The sequence below is a fragment of the Ovis canadensis genome, chromosome 3 (genome assembly GCF_042477335.2).
Source record: "Ovis canadensis isolate MfBH-ARS-UI-01 breed Bighorn chromosome 3, ARS-UI_OviCan_v2, whole genome shotgun sequence".
NCBI lineage: Eukaryota > Metazoa > Chordata > Mammalia > Artiodactyla > Bovidae > Ovis > Ovis canadensis.
The window spans coordinates 178,985,594-178,998,406 of NC_091247.1; the positions used below are offsets into that span (position 1 = coordinate 178,985,594).

General features: G+C 41.5%; 1 protein-coding gene across 3 annotated transcripts in view; it reads right to left on the reverse strand.

Annotated features, from left to right (window-relative positions):
* GLT8D2 (glycosyltransferase 8 domain containing 2) overlaps positions 1-12,813 on the reverse strand; it is a 53,557-nt gene that overhangs the window by 5,921 nt on the left and 34,823 nt on the right. For all 3 annotated transcript variants that reach the window (XM_069585232.1, XM_069585231.1, XM_069585233.1), the window contains 5 exons: positions 11,996-12,088; positions 8,668-8,839; positions 3,990-4,107; positions 2,326-2,410; positions 1,623-1,735 (listed from right to left, as the gene is read on the reverse strand). In XM_069585232.1, coding sequence (XP_069441333.1) covers positions 1,623-1,735; positions 2,326-2,410; positions 3,990-4,107; positions 8,668-8,839; positions 11,996-12,088 — 581 coding nt within the window. The remainder of the gene's footprint in view (positions 1-1,622; positions 1,736-2,325; positions 2,411-3,989; positions 4,108-8,667; positions 8,840-11,995; positions 12,089-12,813) is intronic.

Consider the following 12,813-nt stretch of genomic DNA (forward strand, 5'->3'; position numbering starts at 1 on the left):
TGACCACTGTACTGCCAGGGGACTCCCCAGAAGGCAACCACGTCTTACCGTCTCTACCACCTTCCTGGTCCAGACCATCCTTACCACTCACTGGGTTTCTGCCAGCCCCTCCCAACCTGTGCCCTGCTTCAACCCCTCTCAACCTGCTCTGTCTCAGTGTTACTCACCTGCTCAAAGCCCATCCAGTGGCTTCCCCTCTCATTCAGAGTAGATCCCAAACTCCCTAAAATGCCTGCCATGCCCTCCACCATCTGCCCTGTCCCCATTACCTCTCCACCTTCTGCTACTCTCCCCTGTGACCCCTCTGCCACCCTGACCTCCTTGTTCCTTTAACATGCCAAACACTCCCCTGCCTCCACGTTTGCTGTTACCTCTCCTGGAACGGTTCCCCTAAACATACTTGCCTTAAGTCTTTCAGGTGTAGGCTCAGAAACAGTCTCCACAAAGACTTCCCTGATCACCCAACTTAAATTTCAACCCCACCTCCTCTTATCCTCTGTTCAATATTTCACTTGTTTGCTGACCATCTCTTCCCACTAGAATGGAAGCTACACAAAGGCACACATTTTAGTTTTGTTACTGTGTTACTAGCACCTAAATCAGTGTCAGGCGCATAGCAAGCACTTCCTAGCTGGTTGTTGAGTGAATGTAACATGAGGCAAAACACACTATTTCACCCACAGAGGCTGCCATAATCTGCCTCATGGGATGCTCAAAAGACCTGGACATAATGGAACTATCTGGGCACTTTCCTATGTGCAGACACCGTTCTAAGAACTTCACACACTTTAGCTCATTAGTTGCATGCAATAACTTACATGTATTAACTAAGTTAACTCTCCCAATAACCCTACCAGGAAGTTCTATTATTACCACTATTTGACAAATGAAGGAGAAAACGACTGGGAAAGTAACTTGCCCAAGGTCACAAAACTACTGAGTGATGGAGCCAAGATTTTGACAGGCAGGTCTGGGCCCAGGGCCTAGCCCTTAAAATGTGTCGCACTTCAATGTCACACATATGTCATTATTTCTTGGAACTTTTTTTTGAAGAACAGCATTCAATTTGTAATAGCACCTTTTATTTTAAAGCCATTCTTTTGATTTCAGTGTTACATTTGGGTATGACTTCCTTCATTTCTACAAGGGTAAGGAACTCTTTACCTTGGAACAAAGTCAATATTTTCCTCTACTGAAAGGGGCTGGGGGGAGCAGTAAAAACTCTGAAAATAGAACCAAAGTTTCAGTGAGTCTCTTTTAAAGAAAACACCAGTCTCTGCCATAGAGTGTGGTTACGAGTGACTTAAGTAACAACCATCATTTCTGGAGCATTTAGTGGACACTTTGACATCATGTTATTTCATCACAACCCACAAACACGACCAAGTAGGTGCTATGGTTGCCATGTTCCAGGTAAGAAAGGAGGGCTTGCAGAAGAAAGTAACTTGACCCAGAGTCATTGGGAGCAGAACTGGGATGTGAATGGGCCACCCAGACCCCTGGCTGTGTGCTGCCCATCAGTCCTGCCCGACTGGCCGGCTTCTCAAAGGTAACGATGACACTTGCTCTGAGATGCTAGGGGGAGAAGGAGTGAAAGTAGGATTCCCAAGACGGGTGCCCACCTGCAGCCCCACGAGTCTGTGTATGTCCTGGGAGGAGGGCAGGTCGCAGTCGTCGGAGAAAGCTGCTGCATGGCCCAGGGCCAAGGTGGTATCGTACAGCTCTTGTATGTCCCCTGAATTAACAAACACCAGGAGTTACAATAGTATAGCATTCATTCCAGGGCTAGAGAGAGCTTAGAGCATAAACAATCCCCGATTTTGCTGTGGAGGAAAAGTATGTAATCTGTGGTTTCAAGCGGTTTGGCATTTTGCTTGATAAGAATGGCTCATATTATATGAAAAGCCACTTGATAATAAGCTCCTATCCGCATTGGTCAGATTTCTTTATTTCTGTGGCTTTGTAGGCACTTCACCAATGCTCGTCTTATTTTGCATGTGGGAAAGAGAGAAGACAGCGTTTAACACTACAGTTTAGCTTGCTTCTAATAACATCATCAGTGAGGCTTTATCCCTCTGTGTTTCAGGGTTGCACGGTACCTATTACAGACTTTGACAGGGAGTGGCTCTCAGAGAGTCAACTGGATTGTCCCAGAAAGTGAATATCAACCTTTGTTTTCAAAATATTCTTTGATTTTTTATACTACTACCAAATTTAATAAGCCATGAAAATCATTGAGCCACTAGATATTTCAAAATTGAACAGAGATGGGCATTCTACTTATCAGCTGCTCCTTTTCTGAGTATTCTTGGCATCGGAGTATACCTTGGACGATTACATCATCATCCAAATAGATGACTTTCTCGTGTTGGTGGATAAGCAGAGGGAGATAAAATCGTACAAAGTTCAGCTGTTGAAACAAGAAAAGAAGTGATGGTGAGGAAGAGACAGAAGTTCCAGTGTCTAATAGGGGTGCTCATGGGTCAGCTTTGACCATGACCATGGCTCAGCTCTAGGTTTGGAGCAGAATAAAACGGAAACTGCAGAGAGGCCTGCCTGAGCTTCCTAGTGCCCAGTTTACCTGGGGCCCTGGAACTGAAATCAGCACCTATCAGAGGTTCTTCTAGATCCAACCTCCGCCCCCCCACTGCTGAGACTGTCACTATTTTCATCACTGTGAACTGCTACAGTGGAAGCCACAGAAGCTATTAATCTTTCTGGCCACAAATTGCCTGCCTTTCTCTATACTCAGTAATTTGACACTGGTCAACTGAAACAGCCTTAAACACACACACACACACACACATGCATCATCCCTCACATCATCACATCACACACACAGGCTCAATGTCTTAGCTCCTTGAACCAGAGAAAAGCCAGAGATGCATGGGCTGAGGATGGGTGTCTTAACGTTTTAATGTGCTGTGCTCAGTTGCTTAGTTGTGTCCAACTCTTTGCAACTCTGTGGACCATAGCCTGCCAGGCTCCTCTGTTCATAGGATTCTCCAGTCAAGAATACTGGAGTGGGTTGCCATTTCTTCCTCCAGGGGATCTTTCTGACCCAGGGATCGAACTCAGGACTCTTGCATCTCCTGCACTGGCCAGCAGATTCTTTACCACTAGCACCATGCGGGAAGCTATAATAATGTATAATGCAAAGTGCGAACTCAGTGAGCACTCTTGATAATAAATATCTAGAATTTGGAAAAGATCATATCATTAGAACGCTTAGAATTTAGTAAATTTTCAAGGATGTTTTAAGTAATAATCATACATAGAAGGAAGCTGAATTTTCTGTAAACCTTCCATCAAAACACCACTTTTTATGCAGGAAAAGATCATATCATTAGAACGCTTAGAATTTAGTAAATTTTCAAGGATGTATTTAAGTAATAATCATACATAGAAGGAAGCTGAATTTTCTGTAAACCTTCCATCAAAACACCACTTTTTATGCAGGAAAGTGTCCTTCTTGTAAGAACTCTTGCAGTGAAACACTTTAAGATTGCTAGTGCCAGGGAAAAAGTTGGTGTTGCCTGAAAATATTAGTCAATACTGTGAAGTAAATACCCAATCTTGTTAAACTTTTCCCTTAGTTGCTAGGATACTCTGAGCTAAATGTAATGTCCAGTCACAGTACACCCAATTGCCAATGGGTGGGGAATATATTTTTCTGGTCTCACAACTTGGCACCCCAACCACCCCTTAGGTATATTTACACATATAAAAGGATCCTACATTTTCTTATGCTTCAATTCTTCTTTCATTATGTAGCTTCATTATGTAAACTTCATAATGTAGCTTCATCATATAAACCATCTTATATCCTTTCTGCAACAGATGCCTTATAAATGATTAAAGCAGAGTTTGGTGGAGATCTAACACTGCGAGGCTTCAGAAACATTTCATGTGCACCCCAGTGGCTGGCCCTCCACCCTGAATAAGCGTCTCACCAAGAACCATCCCCCACGTGTGTAATCCCTACTCACAGGCTGGAGCAGCTCAGGCCTTGAGGAGTCCGGTCTAATCTTTCCTTTAAGGACCACAGGGTTGAACTCCACGATTTTAAAGTTTATTTCTCTTAGTTTAGAATGTTCGATCCATTTCCTAAAGAGATAACAAAAACAAAGAATGACATCTAGCACGCACCCCCAACCTTGCCTCAATACACCTATCTCCTTGGAGTCAATGTCTTGCCTCCTTAGAAAATGAAAAATACAGCATGTGTAACCTTAGTCAATTCTAGTCTATAAATCCTTCTCATTTTTCCCCCATCTGGTTCAGCTTTGAATCTTTTTTTTTTTTCATTCACATAACTCCTTTTGCAAAGGAAATGAAGCAAAATAGTAATAACCAAATATCTCCCCAGAGCCTCATAATATCTCCGCAGGAAACTGGAAGAACAATAAGCATTTCTTCTTTTAAAAAAAAAAAACACAAAACTTTATTTATTTATTTAGACTGCACTGGTCTTGGTTGCAGCACGCGGGTTTGGTTGCTCAACAGCATGTGGGATTTTAGTTTCCCAGCCAGGGATCAAACCCACGTCCCCTGCACTGGAAGGCCAGTTCTTAGCCACAGGACCACCAGGGAAGTCCCAGTGTTCCTTCTCTCTTATAAAGCAGCATCTGTAGTTGTTGGTGTTCTCTTTGCCATGGGGTAAGAGCCCTGTAAGGAGGCAGGGCATCCTTTGACTGAATCGTGTTTACTCTGCTGTTTGGACTCCAAGGATGACCTAAATTTACCTTTACCTTTCAACCATCTGTCTTTGCTCCCCACCTTCATCTCCTCTTCTCCACCCTCTCCGCTTATGTGTGCTCAGTCTTACAGAAATTCTGCCTATCTTTTATCCAATTTGTAATACGATTCTTCATAGAAATCATTTCAAAATTAAATTTCCAATTTTATTTTTCATGTGGGCCACACATTTTAAAACCACACATGGTAACATTTTTGCTGATTACAAATCAACAAGAGGAGTTTCCCTAGTGACTCAGTGGTAAAAGAATCCACCTGCCAAGGCAAGAGACACAGGTTCAATCCCTGGTCCAGGAAGATCCCACATGCCAAGGAGCATCTAAGCCTGTGTCCCACAACTGCAGAGCCAGTGCTCTAGAGCCAGGGAACTGCAGCTACTGAGCCCAAGTGCCGAAACTGCTGAAGCCTGCGCGACCTAGAGCTCATGTTCCACAGTAAGAGAAGACACTGCGATGAGAAGCCCATGCACCACAGCAAAGAGCAGTTTCCGCTCCCCGCAACCAGAGAAAAGTCCACACAAAGCAATTAAGACCCAGCACAGCCAAAAATAAATAAATAAAATTATTTTTTAAAATCGACAGAAGGATTCACTCTTCCAAACAAAATTTAGACCTGCAAAATTTGAAACATAAAAATCAGTCATTTATACAATGTTGTATATCAAATATATCTCAATAAATCTAGGGAGGAAAAAATCATGTAACCGAGAAAAAGAGAGACAACCAACAGAAAAATAGGCCAGACACTTGAACACGTACATCGAAATGGTAAGGAAACATGTGGGGAAAAAGGGCTCAACCTCATTAGAAATCAAAGAATCTCAAATTAAAACCACAATTCAATACCCCTGAACATCATCAGAATGGCAGTTAGAAAGACTGACCATGCCGAGCATTGGTGTTATAGGGGCGTGTTTACCAAAGGATCCCACAAAGATGATCATTAAGCTGTACATGGGGTTTATACAATTCTCTGTTTGTGTGTTATATGTCAAAAAAAAAAGAATTTTAAAAATATTTTAAAATGGGGTGGTGGAGATGACAACCAAGAGCTGAGAAACAGTCCCTGCTTAAACGTCATGAAACCCTGCAGTTCCTGCCTCCCTCTGGTTCAAGTACAAACCCTCACTCCTATTACACATACCATCCTTCTGGTTTAGTTATCTGGTGTTCATACCCACAGATAATTAAAGAGCTGTTAACAACAGGCTAAGGAACAATCTGCAACAGTAAGTGATGAGAAGAGTTTGGTGATCTGGTTTGGGGTTTGGTTATCTGTTTTTCACGCGTGCATGCTTGTGCTCAGTCACTTCAGTCGTGTCTGACTCTTCATGACCCCATGGACTGCAGCCTGTGACAGGCTCCTCTGTCCATGGGATTCTCCAAGCAAGAATACTGGAATGGGTTGCCATGTCCTCCTCCAGGGGATCTTCCTGACTCAGGGGTCAAACCTACTGCATTGCAACGTTTCAGTCAAATGTCTCCTGCATTGCAAGCGATTCTGAACCCACTGAGCCACCTGGGAAGCCTGGTTTTCATACCCACAGATAATTAAAGAGCTGTTAACAATGTGCTAAGTGAACAATCTGAAATAATAAATGATATGAAGGATAAAAAAACGAGACAGAAAAACCCACAGCAGCCAAAGACCGTTTAGATAAAGAGCAATTGTGTTTTATATCTTAGTACCTCCTCTGGTGCTGTTAAAAAAAAATCTGATTATAAAAATCAAACATGAATACATTCTCCTTATAAATGATGGAAACACACTTGAAATACCTTGAACTTCTCTTCATCACTTCTCTCCACTTTTTTCATCCTTCTTAAAAATAATTACTTTTTAGAGCTGGTGGGTATTTCTGGGTCTTTTTTTTTCCTTCTTACAGAAATACATACATGTACATGTACACATTTATATTTGGGGGCTTTTCATTCCATTGCTTCAGATTGAATGCTGTGTCCTCCACATATTTGTATGCTGAAACCTAATCCCAAGTGTGGTGGTATTTGGAGGTGTGGCTTTTCAGAGATGATTAGGTCTTGAGGGTGGAACCCCCATGAATGGGGTTAGTACTCCTATAAAAGAGACCCTGGTGAACCTCTCCTATCCCTTCTCCATGTGAGACACAGCAAGAAGGCAGCCTGCTATGAGCCAGGAGGTGAGCCCTTACCAGACATGAATCTGCTGGCCCCTAGACCTTGGGCTTCTCAGTCTCCAGAACCTGAGAAGTAAAGTTCTCCTGTTTTTAAGCCAAACCATCCAGACTGTGGCATTTGGTTACAGCAACTCAAATGAATTAAGACATTCATAAAGTGGGTCAGTATATGAGGAGTACTGCAACTTGTATTTTCCACTTAATAATATGCCTTGGGGATCTTCCATGCCTTCTTTCTTTGTTAATAGCTGGATCATATTCCATAGTTCATTTAAATATTCTTCCATTGATGGACATTTAAGCACTTGGCAATTTTTTTATTATTTCACATAATTCTGAAATTAACATTGTTGTACGTATATTTTGGTAGTGTATACTAGAATTTCTGTAGTACATATTCCCAGCTGTTGAAATGGAATGGTGAGTCAAAATATATACACAATGCCATTCTATTAGATATTTCCATACTGTCCTCTCAAAATGCTTTAGTAATTTATGAAGTGTACATTGTGCAAACAAGGAATAAGCATGGCCATCTTCCTGCACAGGATGGTGCTGTCCTATTTAGATTTACCGTCCTGATGAGTAGACAACTATATGTCATTGTTTTAATTTGTATTTCCCTACTAGTAACATGGAACATCTTTTCGTGTTTGCTGGCCATTTATAGCTTTTTGTTCCGTGCATTGTCTGCATTCTGTGCTCATTTTTCAACTATATGCTTGTCTTTTTTAATTTTTTTGGTAAGAATTCTTTATACATTTTGGATAGTAATCCTTTTTCTACAATACATGTGGAAGACAGTTTTCCTAATCAGTTGTGTGATCAGTTTCACTCAGTGTTTTTCATCAGTTAACATTTTTTTAATATTAGCAGTCAAATCTGTCCACTTTTTCCCCCTGAGGTCTGGGAGTCACTCTCCATACCAAAATTATACGACTATCTTGCAATTTAGTAATACATTTAGAGTTTTATCTCCTGTTTATTTCTTCTAAATCCAACTCCAATTTATGGTTTAGTATGGTGTGTAATAGGAAAGAAGTCACTTTGCAGTTTATGAATTATAATTAATGATGATTCTGAGCCATATTAGATGATTACATTAATAGCCTATCAGGTTAAGAAAGCAGAGAAAAGAGAAACTTTGAGAAAGAAAGACTCATGTAAATGGCTTAAGGATTGAGTTTCCTTCGTGCATTAAATAATTCGCTTCTGTAGAACAATGCACTGCCCTATCAGATTAATGAGGCTTTGCTGAAATTTCCTTAGCCAGGCAACACATTTGTCAGGCCATCAGGTAAACCTCAGGTTATCCTCTCATTAATTTGAAGAACATTTATCAAACCCAAGAAAGAAGAGAATCCATATAAGGAAAGATAGGAACAATTAACAGAAAGTAGAGGGACTTCCCTGGTGGTGCAGTAGACAAGAATCCAGCTGCCAATGCAGGGGACACAATTTCGATCTCTGGTCTGGGAAGATTCCACATGTCTCAGAGCAACTAACTCTGTGTGCCACAACCACTGAGCCTACATGCTGTGACTACTGAGCCTGCACAGCTAGAGCCTGTGCTCAGCCACAAGAGAAGTCACCACAATAGAAAGTAGCCGCTGCTCGCAGCAACTACAGAAAGCCCATGAGCAACAGTGAAGACCCAGCACAACCAAAAATAACTATATTAAAAACAAAAAGTTGATTAAAAAAGAAAAAAAAAAGGAAGTAGAAAACTCCAGAGTCTACAGTACATATATTACCGAATTCGGGACAGAGTGTTCCGGAGCCCAACTACATAAAACAAGATGTTGGCATCGGTGTTGCTGTAGATGCTGTTGATGGCAGCCATGGCGGCGCCCATCCTGCCTGCTGCTGCACAGATCACCACTGGAATTTCATCCTCCATCTCCTCCGGGGTCTCAGAGTCATCATCTGGAAACATCAGAACCAGAGTCTTGGAACATGAAGGAATTTCACAGTCCGGTTTGTCTTTCCCACTCCAGGGGGAAGACACACTGTGGGGAAGGGACTGTCCATCATTCTCCAATATCCAACCTTTCCCTCTCTCAGAACATTGGAAATTTACCTGGCACACAGCCAACCACTATTTTTCTAGACTCCCTTGCAGCTTTAAGTGACCAAGTGTTGACCAGTGAGATGTTGGTGTCAGTATATGTGCAACTATTGGGTTTGCCTTTAAAAAGAATGTGAGGATTTCCCTGCTGTCCACTGGTTAACTGGTTGAGTGAAACTATTCTGTATTCTATGATAGTAGATAAATGTCATTATAAATTTCTCAAAACCCATAGAATGAATAACACCAGGGGTAAACCCTAATGTGGACACTGGTGGGGATTCCCCGGAAGTTCAGTGCTTAGGACTCAGAGCTTCCACTGCAAAGGGTTCGATGCCTGGTCAGGGAACAAAGATCCTGCATGCCTCATAGTATGACCAAAACAAGAAGAAGAGAGAAATTAATTATGGACACTGGTGATAATGATGTGTTAATGTAAGTCCAATGACTGTAACACATGTACCACTCTGGTGCAAGATGTTAATAGTGGGGGAGGCTGTGTGTATGTATGTATTTGTGTGTGTGCGTGTGTGTGTGTGTGTGTGGTGGAAGGAGGAATGGAAGAAGTCTCTGTACCTTCTGCTCAGTTTTGCTGTGAACCTAAAACTGCTCTAAAAAGTAAAGTCTATTAAAAAATCAACACGCACTTCTCAAAAAACTCCAGCCCAAAAGGAAGAGGATCCAGTAAATGGTGATCATTTTCTGCAGCCCTCTCAGCCTCCATTTCCAAGGCAGACCTCCTGCCAGGTGGGTGTATGTCTCTCAAACCCTTCTTAAGGTACACCCAAAGCATGTAAACTATACACAGTATAAATATTACATGAAATTTTATGTATTATTTTAAAACCAAAATGAAATCATACTTTCATAGTCTCTGTAACTTGCTTTTTTCATATAACATACCACAGATATCCATCTTTCGATGCCAACATTGTGTTCTTTTGGGCAGTATTTCATAGCACCGATTGCTTTTTAAAATTTTAACACTGAATGGGATAAAAATGTGCTATTGGATAAATTTATGTGGTCCAAACACCATATGGCCAATTAATTAGTCAGGATATGTGCTTTCTAACAGATCTTTTAACAGCTATTATAAAAGCAACCCATTTCTTTCCATGGAGAAAGGAGTTTGCAGTGGGATCAGCCAGCTGAATGTGTTGGCCTGTGGGCAGGAAGTTAAACGTGTGGAGTAAAGAGCTCAAGCAACATTTGACCTTATATGACCTTCTCTCTTTCTCAAAGAAACTTACTGAGTCATTCTTTCCATACTATTGTGGACTGAATTGTATATCCCTAAAATGTATAATGATGAAGCCCTAACCCCCTAATATTAAGTTAAATGAGGCCATTGTGCGTGTTTATTCACTCATATCCAACTCTTTGCGACCCCAAGGGCTGTAGTCCGCCAGGCTCCTCTGCCCACCGAATTTTCCAGGCAAGTATACAGGAGTAGGGTGCCATTTCCTTCTGCAGGGGATCTTCCTGACCCAGTGATTTCTTGCATCTCCTGTACTGGCAGGCAGATTCTTTACCACTAGCATCACCTAGAAAGCCCTAAATGAGGCTATTTTTGCTGATTAAAAATTGACAAATGGGGCTTCCCTGGTGGGTCAGTGATAAAGAATCCACCTGCCAATGCAAGAGATGCAGGCTTGATTCTTGGTCCAAGAAGATCCCACATGTCGTGGTGCAACTAAGCCTGTGCGCCACAACTATTGAGCTTGTGCTCTAGAGCCCTCAAACTGCAACTACTGAAGCCAGCACAGGGCCCTCACTCTGCAACAAGAGAAGCCACCGCACTTAATGAAAAGTAGCCCCTGCTCTCTGCAACTAGAGAAAAGCCTTCATGGCAACGAAGACCCAGCACAGCCAAAAATAAATTAATTAATTTTGAAAAGATAGATTGAGGGAAAAAAACAAAAACCAACCAAACAAACTTGGGGCCAGGAGTGTGTTGTAACACACCCTCTGTGTGGTTCTTATAAGTGTTAAAGTTTTAGTAAGAGTAATAACCCTAGAATACAACTAAAATGTTAGTCTTGGTGGGTTTTCTACAAACAAGTCCTTAGAAACTGACCAAATTTTTGCTTGTCTCTGAACCTACCTATTGAAAGGACTCAAACTGTGTCTTTAAGTATTTCATCTCATTCATTCCTTTATTTAGCTGTCCTGGGTCTTAGTTGGGGCATGCAGAATCTAAATTTTATTATTATTATTTATTGGAGTATAACTGCTTTTCAATGTTAGCTCCTGCTGTACAATAAAGCAAATCAGCTCTATGTACACATGAGTCCCCTCTTGGACCTCCCTCCCACTGCCTCCCCCACCCCACTCATTTAGGTCATCATCAATTATGGCATGCACACTCTTAGTTGTGGCATGTAGGATCTAGTTCCCTGACCAGGAATTGAACCCAGGCCCCCTGCATTCGGAAGCTCAGAGTCTTAGCCACTGGACCAGGGAAGTCTCAATTAGGTATCTCTTCTTGGTGGACTACATGCCTGTTTACCTGCTTCATTCTTTTCCATATTTATTTTTATTATGGTAAAATATGCAACATAAAATTTACCATCTTGGACTTCCCTGATGGTCCAGTGGCTAAGACTCTGTTCTCCCAATGCAGGGGGCCGGGGGTTTGATCCCTGGTCAAGGAACTTGATCTCACATTCCTCAACTAAGAATTCACATGTTGCAATTAAGATCTGGTGTAGCCAAATAAATATATTACGAACAGTCTTACCATCTTAACCACTTTCAAATGTACAGTTCAATGGTATTAAATACATTCACAACTGTTGTACAACCATCAGTATCATCCATCCCCATAACACTTTTCATCTTGCAGAACAGAAACTCTATACCCAGTAAACAATAATTCCCTCCCCTGCTTACTCAGCTCCTGGCAGTCATCACTGTGCCTTCTGTCATCATGAATTTGACTATTCTGTCTCATATTAGTGGAATCACACATTATCCATCTTTTTGTGATCGGCTTGCATCACTTATCATACCTGCTTCATTCCTGAGCATGGTCCCCTTATGAACTTTCTTATACAGAATCCCACAGAGGGTCACAATCAGAAGGAACAGCAACACCTGGTTAACTGAAATAAAGACAGAAACATGTTCAAGTCTAACCTGTCAAACTGAAATTGTGGATTAAGTTTACAATAGCCAGTGTGAACACATGTGCTCCCTGACATTTCTGACTTACACAGAAGTAGAGGTCTAGAACCTTTCTCTAAGCAGACAGCATGCGGAATAAAGGGTTAATCTGTGATACTGGTGATACTCAAGGATACCAGGTGTAGTTTAAGAAGAGACAGGGCTCTTCCCAGGCAGTCTGATGTACAGGTTGCTTAACCTCTCTGAGCCTCAGTTTGCTCATCTGCTAAATGGGGATTGTAACAATAATCATTACCTTTCAGGGGTGTTTTGAGAGTTAACAAAGCTAATGAAGGCCCAATAAAGGCTTTAAAACTCTTATGTATTATCATTTATTTTTGTGCATCAAGATATTCATTTATTGGCTTCATACTGATCTATTTTATGGCCCCTAGGCATTTATCTTCACATTCGAAAAAGGAAGGAGTTGGACAGTCTTCATGGATGCCTTTCAGAGCTACATCCTAAAGCTCAGTTGTTTTGCCTTACTGACATCCACCATCTCCTCTCTGCCTTTCTGGGTTATCAGATTCAGACAAAGACAAGCAGATACTATACTCAGTTTAAAACAGAAATAGAGAAAAGCAGAAGACGAGACAAAATTTAGAGTTAGTCAATACAACTGATTAACATTCCCATCCCACAGCTAGTTTGGGGAAGCAGC